Genomic DNA, 25,756 nt, shown 5'->3' on the forward strand with positions numbered 1-25,756 from the left:
TAAAATGGAATAGAAAAGAAAATAAATAAAATAGAAAAGAATAGAATAGAAAATAAAAATAGAGTAGAAAAGACAGTAATAGAATAAACCAGAAAATAGAAAATAAAATTTTAAATAGGAAAGAATAGGATAAAACAGAATAGAATAAAATAGAAAAAAAATAAAATAAAAAACAATAGAACAGAAAATAAAAGACTAGAGTATAATAGAACGAATATATCTGGCTTTGGAAATTCGAATAGAATAAACCAGAATAGATTAGAAAATAAAGGAATAGAAAATAAAATAATAGAAAAAGACTATAATAGAATAGAAAATAAAAGAATAGAATTAAATAGAACTAACATAGCTGTCATTTGAAATTTGTATCAATTCGAAAATAACGAATATACAAAACGAATTCCAAAAAGGAATCCTTCTAACATAACAAATATGAAATTATAAACTTAACTGACCGATCAGAAATTATTGGAATTTTTCCGTTGTGCTCCTCTCTATAGATGACATTTTTTTCTTCTGGGGTTTAATTATACTCCTAAATATATTATTTTTCAACCATGGGGGGGGGGTCACCTGAAATCATATACTGTTGGGTTATGCTGCCACCTACAGGAGGACTGGAGACAAAAGAGTTTGCCTCCTGTCCTTATCCAGTTCTTTCTCCTCTGTGGGTTTGATGTCTTCCCTGGTTCTCCATCTTTTATCTGTACATTCGATATCACATTGCCCCCCTATCTGTACATTCGATGCCCCCCCAGCTCCCTCCTTTGACGCCTCGTTGTCTCTTTGTAGGCGGATAAGTTTCACATGTATGTGACGTACTGTAAGAACAAGCCGGACTCCAGCCAGCTGATCCTGGAGCACGCCGGGACCTTCTTCGATGTAAGTGTTGCCCTCCTGTGATTGGCTGATGAGTTCCTTGTCAGTTGATCTCCATCCGACCGTCTGCTCTCTGCTTTACAGGAAATCCAACAGCGGCACGGATTGGCCAATTCCATCTCCTCGTATCTCATCAAACCCGTGCAGAGGATTACCAAGTACCAGCTCCTCCTCAAGGTACGTGGGAAGCCATGCAGAGCTGTGCGGGGGCAACGTAATAAATTATAGAGGGGTTCCTGGGGGTCCCCAAAGAGGATCGCTTTCACACCTCTCAGTCAGGGCCGTTGATGGGGAGGGGCCCACCAGTCTTCATGTAGGGGCCCCAGAAACACAGAGGGGACCCCAACATCATTGGGAATCGGTGCAGTCGCTTTCAGCTGCTGCAGGGAGAGACACAGACACAGGGCATCGTTCCTTTAATTGCTTCTCCGACACCGATCCCCCCTCCCTGTTCTGCCTGCTTCTGATCCCCCTTGCCCCCCCCCCCCTCTCACTTTGCAGCCCCCCCCTCTCACTTTGCAGCCCCCCCCCCCTCCCACAATGCTGCAGGCTTCCCTATCCTGCAAAAAAAGAACACATTTTTTTTTTTTTTTACAATTTTTGTATTACAATGTTTAATTTTTTTTTTTTTTTTTTTTTTTTTTACAAAAACAATTAAACATTGTTATACAAAAATTGTAAAAAAAAAAAAAAAATTGTAAACATTTTTAACTTTTAAAAAAACGTAAAAACAAAAAAAAAAGGGCTAAATCACCCAGGTTCTCTGTTATCTTTGTGTCCGCTAATAATGATTTTAGTGAATTTTTAGTGAAAATATTGTCTTAATATACTCGGGGGGGGGGGGGGCCCTGCCAGGTAGGCTGTGTGGGGCCCCTGTGACAGCAGCCCTTCTACCAGTGACATGCACCCCCCAACCCCACCCCGCGTGCGCAACACCACTTTTACACCCCGGCTGTCTCATTAGAGAGAACCTGTTTCCAAAAATTAATTACGTATGTGACTTTTAGTCCCCTAGGTGATAAAAAAAATAAATAAATAAATAAAAAAAAGTAAAAAAAATTTTTTTTTTTTTTAAATTGTAAAGGATTAGGTTTACACCCAAGCAAATAAAATCCCCCTCGCCCCCTTTCTCTCTTCATTGGCTGACTGACTTTGATTGACAGCAGCGGAAGTCAATGTCTCAGCCTTTTTGAAGGGAGAGTCCCGGGATGGCCGAGGCATTCGTGGACATCGCTGGATAGAGATGGGGCTCAGGTAAGTATTAGGGGGGGGGGGTGAGGGGGGCTGCTGCACACAGAAGGCTTTTTATCTTAATGCCTAAAATTCACCTTCTGCCTTTACAACTCCTTTAAGTGGTTAAAAAAAATTATATTTTTTACAAAAATTTTGCGTTTTCTGTAACATAAAAAATTGAAACGACTAAAATCGTATTCTTTAGGCCTAAAATTATTTTTTAATTTAAAAAACAAACAAAAAAACACGCAATAACGGCTCTGGCAGCGAAAGGGTTAAACTGTGAAGTCTGGCAAATGCATTTAGTAGGAGTTTCTTCAAATCATCCGCAGCCAGCGATGGCTCCACCCATAAGTATTGTAGGGGTGGAGCAACCATTGAGACCAGCACCCCCTAGTGCCATGGGAGGGGAGCGCCGTCCTGTCCTTTTTGAGCTGCGCATGCGCAGCGTATATTCTTTCCCATTACCTAGGAGGAGCTCAGGGGGCTGCAACATGAGAGAGTGCACACTGCACATGAAGACAGGGCTGCTGTTAGGCTGTACGGGGGGCCCCGTGATTTCTATCTGGCAGGGCCCCCCCAATATTTTAAGACCACATTTTCAATAAAAATACATTATTAGCGGACACAAACCTAGCAGAGAAGCCACGTGAATTCCTCATTTTTAATTTTTTTTTTACATTAAAAAAATAAATGATTTATGCTTTTTTAAATGTTGAAAATGTTTCCAATTATTTTATTTTAAGATTTTTTTTAAAAAATTCATAACAATGTCTAATTATTATTTTTTTTATATACTATTTGTTATTTTTTTTTACAGGGCAGGGAAGCCTGTAGCGCTGTGGGGGGGGGGGGGGGGGGGGGAGAGGCAGAGTGAAAGTGGTGCACACCACACGGGGGGGGGCGGGGGGTCAGAAGCAGGCAGAACAGGGAGGGGGGATCGGTGTCGGAGAAGCAAATACAGGAATGATGGTGTCTGTGTCTCTCCCTGCAGCAGCTTAAAGCCAGCAGGAGGGGGAGAAACTTTCAGCTGCTGCAGAGAGCCACACAGAGATTCCTTCTATACTTGCCCCCCTCTGCCCAACCGCACCGATTCCCCATGCTTTTGGTGCCCCCCCTGTGTGCTCGGGCCCCCTATAGGAGGACTGGTGGCCCCCTTCCTCTATCAGTACGGCACTCCCTCCCTTGTCGCTAGGTTGCGCTTGTCCCAATAGCACCCCCTAGTGTTGCTGGATTTCAGTGGCCCTGCATGAAGAGGACGGTCCTCCCTCCCATGTCGCTAGGTGGCGCTGGTCCCAGTAGCGCCCCCTTGTTTTGCTGGATTTCAGTGGCCCTGCATGAAGAGGACGACACCCCCTCCCGTGTCGCTAGGTGGCGCTGGTCCCAGTAGCACCCCCTAGTTTTGCTGGATTTCAGTGGCCCTGCATGAAGAGGACGGCCCTCCCTCCCGTGTCCCTAGGTGGCGCTGGTCCCAATAGCACCCCCTAGTGTTGCTGGATTTCAGTGGCCCTGCATGAAGAGGACGGCCCTCCCTCCCGTGTCCCTAGGTGGCGCTGGTCCCAGTAGCACCCCCTAGTGTTGCTGGATTTCAGTGGCCCTGCATGAAGAGGACGGCCCTCCCTCCCGTGTCCCTAGGTGGCGCTGGTCCCAATAGCACCCCCTAGTGTTGCTGGATTTCAGTGGCCCTGCATGAAGAGGACGGCCCTCCCTCCCGTGTCCCTAGGTGGCGCTGGTCCCAGTAGCACCCCCTAGTGTTGCTGGATTTCAGTGGCCCTGCATGAAGAGGACGGCCCTCCCTCCCGTGTCCCTAGGTGGCGCTGGTCCCAATAGCACCCCCTAGTGTTGCTGGATTTCAGTGGCCCTGCATGAAGAGGATGGCCCTCCCTCCCGTGTTGCTAGGTGCCACTGGTCCCAATAGCACCCCCTAGTGTTGCTGGATCTACATCTGATCTGGGCAGTCAGCTGGCAATGTGTAACAAATTGTTCTTCTGGTCAGTTTCATTGTAACATTGCGCACTCGCGCAGCGGGTGTTCTGTCTGCCCTCCCATTGGCTGTGAGGAGACAAAGTTTTCTGGTTCAGTTTATTTATGGGAAGCGGCATTGTATGTACAGAACGCTGCACTTCCACCATAAATATTTATATGGCGCCCCGTATAGAGTACACTGTGCGTTCCCGGGTGTCTGCGCCGGGCACGGGGGAGGGGATTCTACAATTCCAACTTCTCATACCTGGAATAACGGGAGATCTGTCCTGCAGGAGCTGCTAACGTGCTGCGAGGAAGGGAAGGGAGAGATAAAGGACGGCCTGGAAGTAATGCTCAGCGTGCCAAAGAGAGCCAACGACGCCATGCATGTCAGCATGCTGGAAGGTGAGCGAGCCGATCGATCCGATCCATAGAAATGTGTCATTAATGTTCATAGAGGGAGTTACTGTGTCCATGGTAACCGGAGAGATCGCCGTTATTACTTTGTTACATTTTTATGAAGCTTCACACAGAGAGAAACAAAGTGTATATATAAAGATACATCGAGCGTAAAGCATTTGTTACCCCAACACTTAATATTCCTGATATGTGTCTGCTGTACCCTGTACTGGTATGAGGAAGTCTCCTGTTCTCTCACCCCCCCACCCCCCGATATGTGTCTGCTGTACCCTGTACTGTATGAGGAAGTTTCCTGTTCTCTCCTCCCCCCACCCCCCCGATATGCGCCTGCTGTACCCTGTACTGTATGAAGAAGTCTCCTGTTCTCGCCTCCCCCCCCCACGCCACCGATATGTGTCTGCTGTACCCTTTACTGTATGAGGAAGTCTCCTGTTCTCTCCTCCCCCCACCCCCGATATGTGTCTGCTGTACCGTGTACTGTATGAGGAAGTCTCCTGTTCTCTCCTCCCCCACCCCCGATATGTGTCTGCTGTACCCTGTACTGTATGAGGAAGTCTCCTGTTCTCTCCTCCCCCCACCCCCGATATGTGTCTGCTGTACCGTGTACTGTATGAGGAAGTCTCCTGTTCTCTCCTCCCCCCATCCCCTCGATATGTGTCTGCTGTACCCTGTACTGTATGAGGAAGTCTCCTGTTCTCTCCTCCCCCCACCCCCCGATATGTGTCTGCTGTACCCTGTACTGTATGAGGAAGTCTCCTGTTCTCTCCTCCCCCCACCCCCGATATGTGTCTGCTGTACCGTGTACTGTATGAGGAAGTCTCCTGTTCTCTCCTCCCCCACCCCCGATATGTGTCTGCTGTACCCTGTACTGTATGAGGAAGTCTCCTGTTCTCTCCTCCCCCCACCCCCGATATGTGTCTGCTGTACCGTGTACTGTATGAGGAAGTCTCCTGTTCTCTCCTCCCCCCATCCCCTCGATATGTGTCTGCTGTACCCTGTACTGTATGAGGAAGTCTCCTGTTCTCTCCTCCCCCCACCCCTCGATATGTGTCTGCTGTACCCTGTACTGTATGAGGAAGTCTCCTGATCTCTCCTCCCCCCACCCCTCGATATGTGTCTGCTGTACCATGTACTGTATGAGGAAGTCTCCTGTTCTCTCCTCCCCCCACCCCTCGATAAGTGTCTGCTGTACCATGTACTGTATGAGGAAGTCTCCTGTTCTCTCCTCCCCCCACCCCTCGATATGTGTCTGCTGTACCATGTACTGTATGAGGAAGTCTCCTGTTCTCTCCTCCCCCCACCCCTCGATATGTGTCTGCTGTACCCTGTACTGTATGAGGAAGTCTCCTGTTCTCTCCCCCCCCATCCCCTCAATATGTGTCTGCTGTACCCTGTACTGTATGAGGAAGTCTCCTGTTCTCTCCTCCCCCCCACCCCTCAACATGTGCCTGCTGTACCCTGTACTGTATGAGGAAGTCTCCTGTTCTCTCCTCCCCCCACCCCTCAACATGTGTCTGCTGTACCCTGTACTGTATGAGGAAGTCTCCTGTTCTCTCCTCCCCCCACCCCTCGACATGTGTCTGCTATACCATGTACTGTATGAGGAAGTCTCCTGTTCTCTCCTCCCCCCACCCCTCGACATGTGTCTGCTGTACCCTGTACTGTATGAGGAAGTCTCATGTTCGCTCCCCCTCACCCCTCAATATGTGTCTGCTGTACCCTGTACTGTATGAGGAAGTCTCCTGTTCTCTCCTTCCCCCATCCCCTCAATATGTGTCTGCTGTACCCTGTACTGTATGAGGAAGTCTCCTGTTCTCTCCTTCCCCCATCCCCTCAATATGTGTCTGCTGTACCCTGTACTGTATGAGGAAGTCTCCTGTTCTCTCCTCCCCCCAACCCCCTATGTGTCTGCTGTACCATGTACTGGTATGAGGAAGTCTCCTGTTCTCTCCTCCCCCCACCCCCCGATATGTGTCTGCTGTACCCTGTACTGTATGAGGAAGTCTCCTGTTCTCTCCTCCCCCCACCCCCCGATATGTGTCTGCTGTACCCTGTACTGTATGAGGAAGTCTCCTGTTCTCTCCTCCCCCCACCCCCCCGATATGTGTCTGCTGTACCCTGTACTGTATGAGGAAGTCTCCTGTTCTCCCCTCACCCCCCAATATGTGTCTGCTGTACCCTGTACTGTATGAGGAAGTCTCCTGTTCTCTCCTCCCCCCATCCCCTCCATATGTGTCTGCTGTACTCTGTGAACACCCTCCCCACCTCAGGTTCCCGCTGTACTTACCTCAGCAGATGCACACCCTCCCCACCTCAGGTTCCCGCTGTACTTACCTCAACAGATGAACACCCTCCCCACCTCAGGTTCCCGCTGTACTTACCTCAACAGGTGAACACCCTCCTCACCTCACATTCCCGCTGTACTTACCTCAACAGGTGGAACACCCTCTCCACCTCAGGTTACCGCTGTACTTACCTCAACAGGTGAACACCCTCCCTACCTCAGGTTCTCGCTGTACTTACCTCCACAGGTGAACACCGAACACCCTCCCTACCCCTGGTTCCTGCAGTAGTTACCTCCATGGATGAACACCCTCACTACCGCCCAGTTTCTGCTGTACTTACCTCCATGGTGAACACCCTCACCACTGCCCAGTTCCCACTGTACTTACCTCCATGGGTGAACACCCTCACCACTGCCCAGTTCATACTGTACTTACCTCCATGGGTGAACACCCTCACCACTGCCCAGTTCCCACTGTACTTACCTCCATGGGTGAACACCCTCACCACTGCCCAGTTCATACTGTACTTGCCTCCATGGGTGAACACCCTCACCACTGCCCAGTTCCCACTGTACTTACCTCCATGGGTGAACACCCTCACCACTGCCCAGTTCATACTGTACTTACCTCCATGGGTGAACACCCTCACCATCACCCTTTTCCCGCTGTACTTACCTCTGTGGTTGATCTCTGTACATTGCAGAGATTGTAATAAACTTTGTTGCACATTCCTACCTTTTGTTATTCTGAAGAAATATCTGTTTGTTTCTCTGTGTCCATGTGCAAAGTGAATGTGCATGGGAGTGATTTTATTTTTTTTTTGAAAATTCTGTTTATTGAGTTGAAACACATAAAAAGACAAGGCCAGAAGGGGGCATACCCCGGCCAACAAACAACAATATAACCCAAGAAGACCACCCAAAACAACCCGCAACCATACTGCTCAGCACTTTCAGTCAGGAATTAACAGTAGCAAGATAAACCGATACTTATACAGGAACACCTAGTCTCTGCTCTCTCTCCCCAAGGTCCCACCAGAGATTAAGCCGTGTCAGACTCAGAGTCTCGCTCGTCGACAGTGGATTTAGAATCCACCCAGGCTCGCCAGACCTTTTCATATTTTTTAGGGCAATTCCTGGAGATGTAGGTCGCCTTGTATAGCGGAACCACCGCATTAACCAACCCTTTCCAAAAGCCTAGGGTCGGAGAATGGGGAGACTTCCACCTGAGGACTATAGCCTTTCTGGCATAAAACAGTAATATTCCAATAAGGGTCCTCGTCGCCCTGACTGTCGCCAACTGGTCAACCAGGCCAAGAAGACAGACCCCCACCGTCATCGGAACCGAGAGGGAAGTCAGACTGGACACAAAGCGGGTCACCTCCAGCCAGTAAGAGGCAATCTGCGGGCAGTCCCAGAAAATGTGCGAAAAATCTGCAGGAGCGTGTGTGCATCTCCAGCAGGAGGCCGAAACGCTAGGATAGATACGGTGTAGCTTGTGAGGAGTGTAATAAATCCTATGTAGAATTTTAAATTGGATCAGCACGTCCCTGGTCGCTATGAGCGGTTGGAACGAGCCATCCCAGATGTCCTCCCAATCCTCATCGTCCAGACCCTCCTCCCCCGCACTCCACGCCGCCCGCAGTCCCGTCAGCCCAGCGTGGACCGAAGGTAACAAGGCCTTGTAGATGGTGGAGAGCGGCTGACGCATACCAGGGTCCCATAACTGAGACTCAAAGTCGCTGCGCTCTAGACCAGCCACAGGCGTGGGGAACTGCGCGCGGTAGGCATGACGGAGTTGGAGGAACCTGAAAAAGAAGGAGTTAGGCAATTGAAACTTAGCCTTTAGGCCATCAAATGTGGCCAGGGTCCCACCGACGCTGATGTCCGCCAGGGTCTTGATGCCCCTAGCAGCCCACAGGGCCGGGTCCGGGATGGAGAGGAATTCTCCCAGGTGGGGGTTGAACCAGAGCGGAGTGTCCGGAGACCAGCGGGCCAACTTCCTTTCCGGGGCAACCACCAGCTGGGTCCACACCCGCACCACCACTCGCATAGCTGGAGTCAGAGGGGGATAGGGAGCCCTCAGGCCCCGGTACAGGGCATTACGAAGGGACTCGTAGGAACCCACATGAGCCGCCTCGAGGATGACCGAGGAGTTGGTGTCGTCCGACAATAGCCAGTTATGAGCATGGGTGAGCATGGCAGCCAAAAAGTAGGAGTAAAAGCCGGGGCAGGCAAGCCCCCCCTGAGTCCTGGGCCGACGGAGGATCCGCTTACTAAATCGAGGAGGTCGGGAAGACCACAAAAAGGTGGAGATTACAGAGTCCAATTGGGCAAAATAGGATTTCGGAATCCAGACAGGGGAATGCCGAAGAGTATAAAGGAGGACCGGAAGAATCTTCATTTTCAACAAGTTGATCCTGCCAATCAGGGAAAGGGGCAACTGAGACCACGCCCGCAACCGTTGCTTACACCAAAGTATCTTGGGCTGCACATTAAGTTTGAGAAAGTCCCTGGTGTCCGGAGAAATATATATACCCAAGTATTTAACCACACGGGTCAAACGAAGCGGGGACGCCGGGTCCCAAAGGGCCACTGCCCCTTCATCGATCGGCAGTACCAGAGACTTGTCCCAGTTAGTGCGCAGGCCAGAAACATCAGCGAAGGAGGCCATAATACGTAGAGCCTCCGCAAGGGAAGGGCCAGGATCCGCAAGGAAGAGAATGAGGTCATCCGCATAAAGAGCCAATTTTTCCACTATAGGGCTCACGCTGATCCCCCGCACCCCCGACGCCCGCCACAGGGCCGCAGCCAGCGGCTCCATGGCCAGGGAAAAGAGGGCCGGGGACAGCGGGCAACCCTGTCTCGTTCCCCGCTTGATACAAAATGGGGCGAGAGCTTCCCACCGAGCTTAATACAAGCCGTGGGGGCACTGTACAACAGGCCTATCCAATGACAAAAAACTGGGCCAAAACCAAAGGACTCCAAGACCTGCATAAGATAGCGCCAGCGAACCGTGTCGAAGGCCTTTTCAATGTCGAACGACACCAATATCCTCGTAGCGCCAGCCGGAGGCGGCAGCTGAAGATGGGTAAGAACTCTCCTGAGATTAATATCCGTGGATTTACCCGGCATAAAGCCCGTCTGATCGGTATGTATCAGCGTCGGCAGGACTCTCATCAACCTAGTAGCAAGTGCCTTGGTGAGCACTTTCAAGTCGTAGTTCAGCAAGGAAATAGGCCGGTAGGACGAGCAACACTGCAAATCCTTGTCCGGCTTAGGCAGAAGCACAACATGCGCCTGGTACATACTGTCAGGGAGGCGACCAGCTTCGAGACACTGGAGGTACAGTTGATGTAACCTGGGGGCCAAGATCTCCGAGTGTACCCTGTACCAGTCTCCTGGCAGGCCATCCGGGCCCGGTGACTTGCCGCCGGGGAGAGAGTGAATGGCAGCCACGATTTCTTGTAACTGGAGCGGCTGATCTAACTCTGCCCGAGCCGCCTCAGACAACACCGGGAGGTCCAAGTCCCCCAGCATTTCCAGACCGGGATCCCCGAGGGCCGAGGCCGGCTCGTCATAGAGAGCACTATAGAAGGAGTGGAACTCGGACAAAATGTCCCCCTGGTCGGTGACCAGGTGCCCCTCCCGCGTCATGACCTCGGGAATCACCGTCTGGGAACGCGCGTCGGCCACCAAATTCGCCAGTAGCTTGCCATTCTTGTCCCCCGCTTCAAACAGCCGTGCCCGGAACTGCGCATGGTCCAATTGTACCAGAGAGGTGTAGTGTAACCGTAACTCCCTCCTGACAGATGCCAACGTAGCATAGGATGCGTCGCCAGGCTGGGAGGCGAACCGAGCCGCAGCCACCATTTCTTCCTGCCCCAGCTGGGCCGTGCGGGAAGCTGCCTCCACCCGCACCGTCTTGATCGAGGAGACATATTCTCCACGGGCAACAGCTTTGCAAGCCTCCCACACCACGTCAGCCGAAGCAGACTGATCATTAATGGTCCAATATTCAGACAATTTAGTAGAGATCCGCTCCTGTATCTTAGGCTCATGCACCCAGTGAGACGCCAGCCGCCAGCATCCCAGCTCGCGACCGCCCCCCAGGGCCACACAAACCTCCAAGGGAGAGTGGTCCGAGAGGCCGGCCGGGAGGTAGGAGGCCGCCCTAACCCAGGGGAGAACCCCGGAGGAGCCAAACATAAAATCGATACAAGCCCCAGACTTGTGTGCGGGGGACACATGAGAGAAAGCCCTCTCCCGGGGATTGCGCCAACGCCACAGCTCCTGGAGACCAAAGGTGTCCGCCCAGGCGACCAGGTCCGGATGCGCCCCCCTCGAAGAGTTGGACGCATCCAGATCCCCGTCCAAGATGGCGTTGAAATCCACGCCCACCAGGAGATGAGGAACCTGGAGAGGGGCTAGCTTAGCAAACACAGTGTAAAGAATACCAGAGTCAAACGGTGGAGGAGCATAAATATTGACAAGGGCCCAGCGTGTAGCATACATTTGTACTATCAGGATTATGTAACGGCCCCCAGGATCAGTAATGACCTGCTCCACAGCACACGGGAGAGCCCTATGGAGCAGAATGGTAACCCCCCTAGAGTATGAGGAGTACGTGGCGTGGAACCCCTGTTTAACCCAAGCACGTTTTAGCGAAAGAACCTTGGCACCCGTAAGGTGCGTCTCCTGCAGGAACAGGATCGAGGGTTTATGGGCCGTCAAATATTTGAACATCAGGGACCGTTTGACTCTGTCATTCAATCCTCACACATTCCAAGAGATAACTTTAACCATGGAACCCATGACAATACAAAAGTACAACTGGCGTAGCAGGAGAGCACATACAGCATAAAAACATTACCCAAGCGAGTGAGCACAACAACGGCTCCGGGGGGACCCAGAGAGAGAGAGCAACCATTGAGATCCTAGAAATGTGGTAGTACCGAGCAGTCTGAAAAACAAAAAAAGGAAAAAAATAAAAAGAGAACAAACAACCGGGCACAGAAACAAGCCCAATTGCAAACTCCCGACTGACCAGCATAACCCCAACAACTTGCTAGACAGTTTACACCCCAAACTTGCAACAGTAGTCAACTGAACTACAGAGTTCTCAGGGAGGCCCCGAGGTGCGTCCGTACGTGGGCAGCGGACGTGGGTTGAAACAACCCCAAAAACACATAAAAAAGGGGGGGAAAATAAAAGGAAAACAAAAAAAAAAAAAACAATCCAGAGGGGGGGAGTGATCCTCAAGAGCTCCGATGAATCAGCAGGCACTCCAGCAGAAGCATCCAAAACAGACAAAAAAAAGGGGGGGGGGAAAGGAGGGGAAGGGAAGCCAGGTGCGGAGCAGTTCAGGAAGAAGAGGGGGGGGGGGGGAGATGAGAACAAAGCAGGGATCTGGGCCAGTGTCCGGTGACATGGGGGCATGAAAAACAGGACATAGACCTCCACCCTCATCAGCACGGGGAGCACAGGTAGTTCAGGGGGCAGGGTAACCCCAAGTAACAGTACGGGCCATGTCTAGACTCCACGAAACCGGGAGGGAGGGGGGAAGGAAAAGGATTAGGAAGAAGGAGGAGGCCGGGCACAGGGCGCAGGTACGGGGGAGTGAAATCCAACCATCAATGTAGGAACTTCCGGACAGAGGGGTCTCAGTGCAGGGTCTGGATCCAAGCATCAGCATCCTCAGGGGTATCAAAGAACTTCACTGCACCCTGATATTGTACTCTGAGGCGACTAGGGTAGAGCATGGAGTACTTGATTTCCCGCTCCCTGAGTCTGCGGCGGACATCCGTGAAGGTCCTCCTCTTCTTCTGCAGTTCGGCGGAGAAATCCGGGTACAGGTGGATTTCAGCATTTTCAAAAGGAAGAGTCGCATGTTTCCTAGCTTCACTCAGGATGCGGTCCCGATCCCTATAGTTGAGGAACCGTACGAGGAATGGTCTGGGAGGGGCGCCGGGTATCCCCCGACCCGTTGGGACCTGATGAGCCCTTTCCACCACATAAGTAGGGGAGACATCCGCAAGAGAGAGTAGGGATTTGAAGAAGGACTCAGTGAAATCAGCAGGGCGATCCCCCTCAGCCCCCTCAGGCAGGCCCAGCACCCTGACGTTGTTCCGCCGCTGGCGGTTCTCGGCATCATCCGCTTTCGCCAGAAGCATAGCAACAGTCTGCTGGAGGGAATGCAGGGACTGAGAGTGCTGGGTGGATGTGTCCTCAGTGGCAGAGATCCTAGTCTCCGTCTCAGACAGCCTGCCCCTTATCTTGTCTAGGTCGGCCCGGATGAAATTGCATTCCTCGGCCAAATGATCGATGCGCGCCAAGAGGGAAGTCTTGCTGTGTTCAATGGCTGTAAGGATCGCTGCCGTGTCGCTGCCCGGGGCTGCCGGAGCCGAGGATGGAGGAGCCGCCCGATCAGCAGACATCTCTAAGGTTTCCAGCAGCGTGCGGAGCCTATCCAAGATGGCGTCGGGACACGCGGCCTGCGGGGGATCCGGCTTCCTCTTCAGCGTCGCTGCGGATGATTTGGACCTGGACGGCATCCCAAAATGTTCCCCACAGAGTCCGGGGAAGGAGGGTACCCCTGAGAGGTAAGATCCACCGCTGGAACCAGGATAAGAGGTAAGGATGGCACAGGATTCACCGGAGCTCTCGCAGCACACGTCCTGCTCGCACTACATCCGGACACGCCCCCATGGGAGTGATTTTATAATTATCAATCAGCTGCTGCACCTGCGATGCTCTAATGAGGGAAGTGGCAGCTGCATCCTTTTAGACATGATTTCCCATTGGGAGTATCTCACCAATAATGACATTTGTGTTGCAGGGGATTCCCAAAATCTGACTTATATCTTAGTTCAGACTTCTGGGAAAATCAGTCACAAGCAGGGAATGACATTTCTGTGGGGGGGGGGGGGGGGGTGTTCTGTATACCATCTGTGTACAGAGCGCCTCCGGGTGGCCATATTGCATTTTACAGAAAATTACAGGAAAAGGAAACGCCTTTTTATTAACATTCAATTACACTATCACTTGTGTAGCAATTGTATATGCTGTATTTTATTTATTTTTTTCTATTTTTTCTCACAAAAGTGGAGTTATCCTTTACACATATCATTTGTAGCTAGAAGTGACCGCACAGTTTACAATCTCCTTTGGCTTTACCAACAACCAATAGTGTGAGGACCCCCCTAATTGATGGAATAGGATTTTTAGGTAGGTCCTCAAGCTGCAGAGTATTTTTAAAATCTAGAGAAGATTGTGGTCAGGGCCGGCACAGGGGGTGGGCAGGAGGGGTGGCTGCACTGCGCACTATGGTACCATGTGGGGGGGGGGGAGGGTGGTTGCCTCAAGGAGATTGGGGGGGAGGGAGGGGTTTTGGTTTGGAGCAGGGAATTTCAGGGGTGGAGGGGCTGGCATGTACTGTTCTAGGGAGGTGAATCTGGGGGGGGGGGGGGGGGTGTGTTGAGGGTGGGGATATGTGTTGGGAGGAGGGATGGGGGGCATTTTGCGAGGAGGCGGCAGGAGATGTGTACTTGGAGGAAAAATTGTAGGGGTAGAGTATTTGTGCTAAAAGGGGTGATTTTTTTTATTTTGGGGGGTCATTTGTGCAGGGGGATGGGGGGGCATATGTTTGTACTGGGAGGAGGGGGAATTTATGCTTGGGGGGTAAACATGCAGATTAGTGATCAGGTTTTTTTTGGGGTGATCATTGCTGGCACATAATATTCACACATCGGGGGGGGGGGAGCATTTGTGCAGGGGGATAGGGGGGGCATATATTTGTACTGGGAGGAGGGGGAATTTATGCTTAGGGGGTAATCGTGCAGATTAGTGATCAGGTTTTTTTGACACATAATATTTACACATCGGGGGGGGGGGGGGCACATTTAGTCACGTTCGCCCTGGGCTCTTGTCCCTACACTGATTGTGCTGTTAGATTGTAACATGTATGAATCATTTATTCTTGAACTGGCCATACTCTCTAAATAAATTGTACCGAAAACCATGAAAAAGGTCAAATATGGAAAATAAAACGGAGATAAACTCTTTGTGGGCAGAATATTAGGATTACTGGTGGAATGTTGACCACACCCATGAGGAGCCGGAGGAAGTGTCAGTCTCTGGTTAGGTGTTTGCCATTATTCTGTTTGTTGGCACATTTTCAGATATTGACAGTCCAGCTTGTATGAGAAAAATAAAAGGTTTGTGACAGAAGTACATATCTAACAAATGAAGTGTCACCTTAGTTGTGAATATTTTCTATGATTATGTTTCGGCCAAGTTTATGCAGACATTTCCATGAACGCAGCATTCGCTGTCGTCTTTTTCCTTTTTCAGGGTTTGATGAAAACCTGGACGTTCAGGGTGAGCTTATTCTGCAGGATTCTTTCCAAGTATGGGATCCCAAATCTCTGATCCGCAAGGGGCGGGACCGACACCTTTTCCTGTTCGAGATCTCTCTGGTGTTCAGCAAGGAGATAAAAGATTCTGCAGGACACACAAAATATGTTTACAAAAACAAGCTGCTGGTAAGTCCTCCTGAGTTGTGTACATTGCGCCAGACTGAGAACTGCATTGTTGGCTTCTGTCTTGATAGGTCAGAACTATAGACTTTGACTTGTGGCTGTAGACCAGTCATTCTCAGCCAGGGTTTTGGGGAACTATTGGGCTCCTCCGGAGGTTGCTAAGAGTTCTATGAGTAGGCAGCAGTGGCAGTTGACCTCGTACCTTATGGTGCCTACGTAGTTCTTGGTCCAAGGTCAACAGTCATTGGTGTGGAACCAGTGGAGTCTCTTAGACCCCTTCCCTCTCATAAGTAACCACTGACGCCAATGATCTTCTGTAAGGGTGACAATGTATACAGTGACTATCAATTGACGGTTATTCTTCCAACTGACCTCCAATGGAAGGGGGCCTATCTCATATTGACCTCCAATGGAAGAGGGCCCATCTCTTATTAACTTTCTGTCGAAGGGGGGCCATCTCGTACTGACCTCCAATGTAAGGGGGGCCATTTCCTACTGACCTCCAATGTAAGGGGGGCCATCTCGTACTGACCTCCAATGTAAGGGGGGCCATCTCGTACTGACCTCCAATGTAAGGGGGGCCATCTCTTACTGACCTCCAATGTAAGGGGGGCCATCTCGTACTGACCTCCAATGTAAGGGGGGCCATCTCGTTCTGGCCTCCAATGGAAGGTGCCCATCTCATACGGATCTCCAATGTAATGGGGCCCGTCTCGTGCTGATCTCTAATGTAATGTGACCCATCTCGTACTGATTTCCAATGTAGTGGGGCCCGTCTCGTACTTATATCCAATATAATGTGGCCCGTCTCGTACTTATCTCCAATATAATGTGGCCCGTCTCGTACTGACCTCTAATGGAATGTGGCCCATCTCCTACTGACCTCTAATGGAATGGGGCCCATCTCCTACTGACCTATAATGGAAAAGGGGGCCCATCTCGTACTGACCTTCAATCAAAGGGACCCATCTCGTACTGACCTCCAATGGAAGTGGGCCTATCTCGTACTGACCTCCAATTGAAGGGGGCCCATCTGCTACTGTCCTTTATTGGAATAAAGCCCATCTCCTGCTGACCGGTAATGGAAGGGGGCCCATCTCCTACCTGACTTCTAATGGAATTGGGCCCATCTCCTACTAACTTCTAATGGATTGAGGCCCATCTCCTACTAACTTCTAATGGAATGGGGCCCATCTCCTACTGACTTCTAATGGAATGAGGCCCATCTACCACTGACCTCTAATGGAGGGGGTCCATCTCCTACTGACCTGTAATGGAAGGGAGTCCATCGCCTACTGACCTGTAATGGAAGGGGACCCATCTCTTACTGACCTCCAATGGAAGTGGCCCCATCTCCTACTGACCTCCAATGGAAGGGGCCCCATCTCCTACTGACCTCCAATGGAAGGGGCCCCATCTCCTACTGACCTCCAGTGGAAGGGGCCCCATCTCTTACAGACCTCCAATGGAAGGGTGCATTACCATGACCACCAACAAAAAATGATTTGCTTAAGAAAACTGCATATGATTAGACATGACACCAAATGTAATGAAGAATAGGATTTGGTTTACATACACTTTAAAACTAACCCCCAACGCCCCAATTGTTTTAGTTTTTAGATAGAGTGTGGAAAGGTTTAAGCATCTGTCAGGTTTTTATTACTGTCTTTGTCCCCATTGGTGGGAAATCTCTCCAGTGGGGCGATGGACTGCAACAAATAAAATGGGAAGTGAGAATAAATTCTCCCCCATGGGGTCTCTGTCAGTATTAGAAAAGTGTACCCAAGTTTCTGTTGAAGTTTTGTGGTAAAAAGTGCCGTGCATTAACATCCACCATCTCCTCTCTCCTCCAGACCTCCGAGTTGGGGGTGACGGAACACGTTGAAGGAGACCCCTGCAAGTTCGCTCTGTGGTCGGGCCGAACGCCGTCGTCTGATAACAGAACGGTACTCAAGGTGCGTTGCTCAATTAAGGAAATATATAGAGGGTGGATTTGTTCTTATTTTCTTTATTATGGTCCTGATTTGAAAAACCTTTTTTAATTGAAATCTGAAATATTGTACAAGAATGTTTTGTATTCTCATTTTCAGCCAGTGGGTGGCACTCTGGGTTCCCTTCCTTACCTCTCTAAACCCTTTGGTATGTGCGGCCTCGCAGAGGGGACTTCCACCATTTCTTATTAGAGTTCCTCCAGCCTCCTCTCTAGTTCTTGTGTGTTATACGGTATTAGTGACATATCAGCAGAACCGGGCTGGTATTCTGCCAGGGGAAGCCGCAGCTTGTAGTTCCTCCTGGGCGGGGCTTCTGCTGAATCTACAGAAAGATAAAAATCCAGAGGAAGGTGAACCTTAGATACTGCCTCTGCCCAATGATGTCCAGTAGAGAGTAATTCATATAAAGGGCAGGTTGCCTCCATGAAGGGACATGTGCTCTTGTAGAGCCGCGGGCTGGGTGTAGGAAGGGACAGGTGCTCTTGTAGGGTTCCTGGGTATATGAATGATTGGTCTGGTAATCTTGTAGGGTACCATGTTGTAGACAGGAATAAACAGGTATTCTTGTAGGGTGTCTGGCTATATTCCAGAAGGGACAGGTACTCTTGTAGGGTGCCTAGTATTGTTTCTAGAAGGGACAGGTGCTTTTGTAGGGTGTCCGGCTATGTTCCAGGAAGGACAGGTACTCTTGTAGGGTGTCTAGTATTGTTTTTAGAAGGGACAGGTACTCTTGTAGGTGTTCTGACTATGTTACAGAAGGGACAGGTACTCTTGTAGGGTGTCTAGCAATATTCCAGAAGGGACAGGTACTCTTGTAGGGTGTCTGGCTATGTTCCAGGAAGGACAGATTCTTTTGTAGGGTGTCTGTCTATATTCCAGAAGAGACAGGTACACTTGTAGGGTGTCTAGCAATGTTCCAGAAGGGACAGGTACTGTAGTAGGGTACCTTGCAATGTTCCAGAAGGGACAGGTACTCTTGTAGGGTGTCTGGCTATATTCCAGAAGAGACAGGTACACTTGTAGGGTGTCTAGCAATGTTCCAGAAGGGACAGGTACTGTAGTAGGGTACCTTGCAATGTTCCAGAAGGGACAGGTACTCTTGTAGGGTGTCTGGCTATATTCCAGAAGAGACAGGTACACTTGTAGGGTGTCTAGCAATGTTCCAGAAGGGACAGGTACTGTAGTAGGGTACCTTGCAGTGTTCTAGAAGGGACAGGTACTCTTGTAGGGTGTCTAGCAATGTTCCAGAATGGACAGGTACTCTTGTAGGGTGTCTGGCAATGTTCCAGAAAGGACAGGTACACTTGTAGGGTGTCTAGCAATGTTCCAGAAAGGACAGGTTCTCTTGTAGGGTGTCTAGCAATGTTCCAGAAAAGACAGGTACACTTGTAGGGTGTCTACCAATGTTCCAGAAAGGACAGGTACTCTTTTAGGGTGTCTAGCAATGTTCCAGAATGGACAGGTACTCTTGTAGGGTGTCTGGCAATGTTCCAGAAAGGACAGGTACACTTGTAGGGTGTCTAGCAATGTTCCAGAAAGGACAGGTTCTCTTGTAGGGTGTCTAGCAATGTTCCAGAAAAGACAGGTACACTTGTAGGGTGTCTACCAATGTTCCAGAAAGGACAGGTACTCTTGTAGGGTGTTTAGCAATGTTCCAGAAAGGACAGGTACACTTGTAGGGTGTCTAGCAATGTTCCAGAAGGGACAGGTACTCTTGTAGGGTGTCTTGCAATGTTCCAGAAAGGACAGGTACACTTGTAGGGTGTCTAGCAATGTTCCAGAAGGGACAGGTTCTCTTGTAGGGTGTCTTGCAATGTTCCAGAAAGGACAGGTACACTTGTAGGGTGTCTAGCAATGTTCCAGAAAGGACAGGTACACTTGTAGGGTGTCTAGCAATGTTCCAGAAAGGACAGGTACTCTTGTAGGGTGTTTAGCAATGTTCCAGAAAGGACAGGTACACTTGTAGGGTACCTAGTAGTGTTCCAGGAGGGACAGGTTCTCTTTATCCTGCTGGCTGGGGCACTGCAGACAGTCTGTGTATGGAATATCACATCCTCCCGGTATCTGGTATACAATTTACTCTTTGTGGCTGGAAGTCCAAAACAATCCATTGTTCAGTCTGGTGGTGGTGCCGCTGCGCTCACTCGTCTCTCTCTCACGCAGGCATCCAGCATTGAGGTGAAGCAGGACTGGATCAAGAACATCCGAGAGGTGATCCAGGAGAGAATGATCCACCTGAAAGGAGCGCTAAAGGAGCCGATTCAGCCGCCGAAGACCCCGGCCAAGCAAAGGAACAACAGCAAGAGGTAATCAATTAGTGAGATATATAATGAGATCTATAATAATATATAATGAGATATATAATGGGATATAGAATACATATAATGAGATATATAATGGGATATATGGGTTGATTGGAAACAAGTATTTAGGTTGCTGAGGAGTACAGAGATTTATTCATGTGGCTCTGGCCTTGACATAGGGCTCAGCTCTGTGTGATCCCATCTCAGCCGTCATTTAACAGAACTACCACCAGAGGGAGACTCTGCAGATCAATTTCATTACCCTCATAAAGTTCTGTAGCAGCAAGAATGTAAAAGTCACACAAATACCAAAATATCTGAGAATAGAACAAACGTTTCTTTTCAAGCCGATAACGTCGCAGAAAACCAGATATACCGCATTTTGTTCTTTGTTCACCAAAAAACGAGTTTTGCAGTTACAATAAGAATCTCTTTGAAGGTTCTCATGTATCCAGGTGATGGTATGTCTGGTAATAGTCAGTCACATTCAACTAGGCTTGTTCTGTGATGTTGAAGACGTTGCTGGGAGCAAAAGAAAATCCTGTCAAGGATGGGGATTCGGGGGTGGAACTGTACACCCTGTAACTAGCACCCTCCAGAACCCTGCACCCATTACCTATTACCCTCTATTACCCTGTGCCCTGTACCTATTACCCTAAAGTACCATGCATGCTGTACCTAACACCCTCCTAAACCCTGCACCCTGTAACTAGCACCCACTTGGACCCTGCACCCTGTAAGTAGCACCCTCTTGAACCCTGCACTCTGTAAGTAGCACCCTCTTGAACCCTGCACTCTGTACCTATAACCCTCCAGTACCCTGTACCTAGCACCCTCCAGAACACTGCACAATATACCTAGCACCCTCCTAAACCCTACACCCTGTACCTATCACCCTCCAGAACCCGGCACCTTGTAGCTAGCTCTCTCCTGAGCCCCGCACCTTGTAACTAGCACCCTTCTAAACCCTTCACCCTGTAACTAGCACCCCCCCCTAAACTCTTCACCCTGTAACTAGCACCCTTCTGAACCCTTCACCCTGTAATTGGCACCCTCCTGAAATCTTCACCCTGTAACTAACACCCTCCTAAACCCGACTCCCTGTACTTAGCACTCTCCTGAATCCGGCACCCTGTACCTAGCACCCTCCTGAACCCTGCACCCTCCTAAACCCTGCACCCTGTAACTAGCACCCTCTAGAATGCGACACCCTGTTCATATCCACAGCCAGTACCCAGCACCCTGTAACTATCACCCTCCAGAACCCTCACCCTGTAACTAGCACCCTCCAGAACCCTTCGCCCAGTAACTAGCACCCTCCTGAACCCTGCACCCTGTAACTAGCACCCTCCTGAACCCTGCACCCTGTAACTAGCACCCTCCTGAACCCTGCATCCTGTAACTAGCGCCCTCCTGAACCCAGATCCTTGTAACTAGCACTCTCCGGAACTCTACATCCTGTACCCAGCACCCTTCTGAACCTTGCACACTGCAATTAGCACTCTCCTGAACCCTGTACCCTGTAACTAGCACCCTCTTGAACCCTGGTGTGACTCAAAGGATTAGCACATGCACAGACCCTCTGCCTCCAAAGGCAAACTAGAATGGGAGGTTCTACAACTTTCAGAACGCTGATCCAGCTCTTAGACGGTCAATATCAACACATTCCATGGCGATTGGATTGAGGTATTGTGAGGCATGCATATAAAAGTTGGGGTATCCTATGGCACCAAGAATGTGATGATGGAACCAGGACAACTTTTACATGTCCACTTCTGTTTTTGGATAATCAACATCTCCACATTCCATGGTGATTTGAATAAGGTGTCTTAAGGTATGGATATAAGTGTTGGGGTATCATCCTAACAGCAAAGATGGGATGATGGAACTAGAACAGGGGGCTCCACAACTTTCTAACACCCCATCCTCTCCTTGGATAATCAACATGTCCATATACCATGGTGGTTTGAAGAACTTGTCTTAAGGTATGGATATAAATGATGGAGTATCTTCCTGACACCAGGTATCAGATGATGGAGCTAGAAGAGGAGGGTTCTGCAACTTTCTCATGTCCACACCTGTTTTGGATAATCAGCATGTCCCTATACCATGGTGATTGTATGAAGGTGTTTTAAGGTATGGATATAAATGTTTCTGACACCAAGGATGGGATGATGGAACTAGAACAGGGGGCTCCACAACTTTCACATGTCCCATCCTGTTCTTGAATAATCAACACCTCCACATTCCATGATGATTGGAGTAAGGTATGTAAGGTATGGATATAAATATTGGGGTATCTCCTTCACACCAAGGATGGAATGTTGAAACCAGGACAACTTTACATGTCCACTCCTGTTATTGGAAAAACAACATCTCCACATTTCATGTTGATTGGAGTGTTGTAACAAATAAATATAAATGTTGGAGTATCATCCTTACACCACGGACTTGATGATGGAACTAGGACAGGAGGGTTCCACAACTTTCACATTTCCAATACTGTCCGTGGATAATCAACATCTCCACATTCCATGGAGGCTGCATGAAGGTGTGTAAAGGTATGGATATAAATGTTGGGGTATCTTCCCAACAACAAGGATGGGATGATGGAACTAGGACAGGAGGGTTCCACAACTTTCACATGTCCCATCCTGTCCTTGGATAATCAGCACTCCCACATTCCATGGTGATTGGATGAAGGTGATGGCGCTACCTGTGAGGATACAAGTACTGAGGTTTGCCACCGATACTCATTAGAGCTAAGGAAGGGTCTTGGAGACACTAAAAAACATCTTCAACTTTACAGAACAAGACCAGCTGAATATCACCAACTACTACTAACTTAATTAAAATGTTGCCAATATTTTCTAATAATATTTACACTTTTGGTGATGTTGTTATGGCATGGGCCCCGTTCACATTGCCGCGATCCGACTTGGGGGAGCGACCTCCGAGGTCGCGGTGCGAGCAGCGCGCCGCGACCTCGGAGCTGCCGCCACGGACTTCATAACATTGAAGTCTATGGCGGTCGCCTCCGGGTCGCCCCAAAGAAGCTCCGGACCCTTTTTCTAAGTCGGAGTGACTTGTGTCGCTCCTATTAGAACGGGTCCGCAGCTTCCCTATGGAATGCGACCTATGGCGACCTGTGAGGCGACCAGGTCGCCTCACAGGTCGCCTGTCAACGGGGACTTGGTGTTGTTATGGCTTTGGTGGTGTTTTGGTGCTCCTATGGTTTTGACATCATTATGGTTTCTATAACTGGTTCCTCTCGCTCCAGGGATGGGTTGGAGGATCTGGACAGTCAGGGTGATGGCAGCAGCCAGCCGGATACAATCTCCATCGCCTCTCGGACCTCACAGAACACTGTAGACAGCGACAAGGTAGGCCATGGTTTGTCTTTTAGGCACTGTGTGATGCATCATGGGAAGGCGGCATTGCCGACCCGTTGTCTTTGGTCATTGACTTTCATAGAACGAATCCAATCAGAATCTTACAGAGGCCACAAACAGACCAATCTCTTGTGTATCACATTCAGCAGATATTTGGTAGAAAATAGCGCTCGTCTGTTTGTTTTTTTTTTCTGTTCTAGGTGGTTGGCGGCTCATTCATTTGTGGGGGGGGGGGGGGGGGAATATATGGGCTAAACCAGATGGATTGCATACTTGTGCTGGGTGCTGAAATAGATAGCGTGTTGGTTTTGGTTGTATACATTGTAGTGCATTCATTGTAGAGTAGATATTATACATTGTAGCGTAGATATTATATATTGTAGGGTAGATATTATACATTGTAGAGTAGATATTATACATTGTAGGGTAGATATTATACATTGTAGGGTAGATATTATACATTGTAGGGTAGATATTATACATTGTAGTGTAGATATTATACATTGTAGCGTAGATATTATACATTGTAGTGTAGATATTATAAATTGTAGTGTAGATATTATACATTGCAGTGTAGATATTATACATTGTAGAGTAGATATTATACATTGTAGTGTAGATATTATACATTGTAGAGTAGATATTATACATTGTAGGGTAGATATTATACATTGTAGTGTAGACATTATATATTGTAGGGTAGATATTATACATTGTAGAGTAGATATTATACATTGCAGTGTAGATATTATACATTGTAGAGTAGATATTATACATTGTAGTGTAGATATTATACATTGTAGAGTAGATATTATAAATTGTAGTGTAGATATTATAAATTGTAGTGTAGATATTATACATTGCAGTGTAGATATTATACATTGTAGAGTAGATATTATACATTGTAGTGTAGATATTATACATTGTAGAGTAGATATTATACATTGTAGGGTAGATATTATACATTGTAGTGTAGACATTATATATTGTAGGGTAGATATTATACATTGTAGTGTAGACATTATATATTGTAGAGTAGATATTATACATTGTAGGGTAGATATTATACATTGTAGTGTAGATATTATACATTGTAGTGTAGATATTATACATTGTAGTGTAGATATTATACATTGTAGGGTAGATATTATACATTGTAGAGTAGATATTATACATTGTAGGGTAGATATTATACATTGTAGTGTAGACATTATATATTGTAGAGTAGATATTATACATTGTAGTGTAGATATTATACATTGTAGAGTAGATATTATACATTGTAGTGTAGATATTATACATTGTAGTGTAGATATTATACATTGTAGTGTAGATATTATACATTGTAGGGTAGATATTATACATTGTAGTGTAGATATTATACATTGTAGGGTAGATATTATACATTGTAGAGTAGATATTATACATTGTAGGGTAGATATTATACATTGTAGGGTAGATATTATAAATTGTAGAGTAGATATTATACATTGTAGTGTAGATATTATACATTGTAGTGTAGATATTATACATTGTAGAGTAGATATTATACATTGTAGTGTAGACATTATATATTGTAGAGTAGATATTATACATTGTAGAGTAGATATTATACATTGTAGGGTAGATATTATACATTGTAGTGTAGATATTATACATTGTAGAGTAGATATTATACATTGTAGGGTAGATATTATACATTGTAGAGTAGATATTATACATTGTAGTGTAGATATTATACATTGTAGAGTAGATATTATACATTGTAGGGTAGATATTATACATTGTAGAGTAGATATTATACATTGTAGTGTAGATATTATACATTGTAGAGTAGATATTATACATTGTAGGGTAGATATTATACATTGTAGTGTAGATATTATACATTGTAGAGTAGATATTATACATTGTAGGGTAGATATTATACATTGTAGTGTAGATATTATATATTGTAGAGTAGATATTATACATTGTAGTGTAGATATTATACATTGTAGAGTAGATATTATACATTGTAGTGTAGATATTATACATTGTAGTGTAGATATTATACATTGTAGTGTAGATATTATACATTGTAGGGTAGATATTATACATTGTAGTGTAGATATTATACATTGTAGAGTAGATATTATACATTGTAGGGTAGATATTATACATTGTAGTGTAGATATTATACATTGTAGGGTAGATATTATACATTGTAGAGTAGATATTATACATTGTAGTGTAGATATTATACATTGTAGAGTAGATATTATACATTGCAGTGTATATATTATACATTGTAGAGTAGATATTATACATTGTAGTGTAGATATTATACATTGTAGGGTAGATATTATACATTGCAGTGTATATATTATACATTGTAGTATAGATATTATACATTGTAGTGTATATATTATACATTGTAGAGTAGATATTATACATTGTAGCGTAGATATTATATATTGTAGTGTAGATATTATACATTGTAGTGTAGATATTATACATTGTAGGGTAGATATTATACATTGTAGTGTAGATATTATACATTGTAGAGTAGATATTATACATTGCAGTGTAGATATTATACATTGTAGAGTAGATATTATACATTGTAGAGTAGATATTATACATTGTAGAGTAGATATTATACATTGTAGTGTAGATATTATACATTGTAGTATAGATATTATACATTGTAGAGTAGATATTATACATTGTAGTGTAGATATTATACATTGTAGTGTAGATATTATAC

The 25,756-nt window shown here is 47.4% G+C and overlaps 1 protein-coding gene across 7 annotated transcripts in view; it reads left to right on the forward strand.

Moving 5' to 3' along the window:
* Positions 1-25,756, forward strand: part of KALRN (kalirin RhoGEF kinase) — a 530,952-nt gene that overhangs the window by 306,591 nt on the left and 198,605 nt on the right. For all 7 annotated transcript variants that reach the window (XM_082262172.1, XM_082262174.1, XM_082262176.1 and 4 more), the window contains exons 27-33: positions 793-882; positions 964-1,056; positions 4,371-4,482; positions 15,134-15,324; positions 17,175-17,276; positions 19,476-19,618; positions 22,896-22,998. In XM_082262172.1, coding sequence (XP_082118298.1) covers positions 793-882; positions 964-1,056; positions 4,371-4,482; positions 15,134-15,324; positions 17,175-17,276; positions 19,476-19,618; positions 22,896-22,998 — 834 coding nt within the window. The remainder of the gene's footprint in view (positions 1-792; positions 883-963; positions 1,057-4,370; positions 4,483-15,133; positions 15,325-17,174; positions 17,277-19,475; positions 19,619-22,895; positions 22,999-25,756) is intronic.

The sequence above is a fragment of the Pelophylax lessonae genome (assembly GCF_965119305.1).
Source record: "Pelophylax lessonae genome assembly, chromosome: 6".
NCBI lineage: Eukaryota > Metazoa > Chordata > Amphibia > Anura > Ranidae > Pelophylax > Pelophylax lessonae.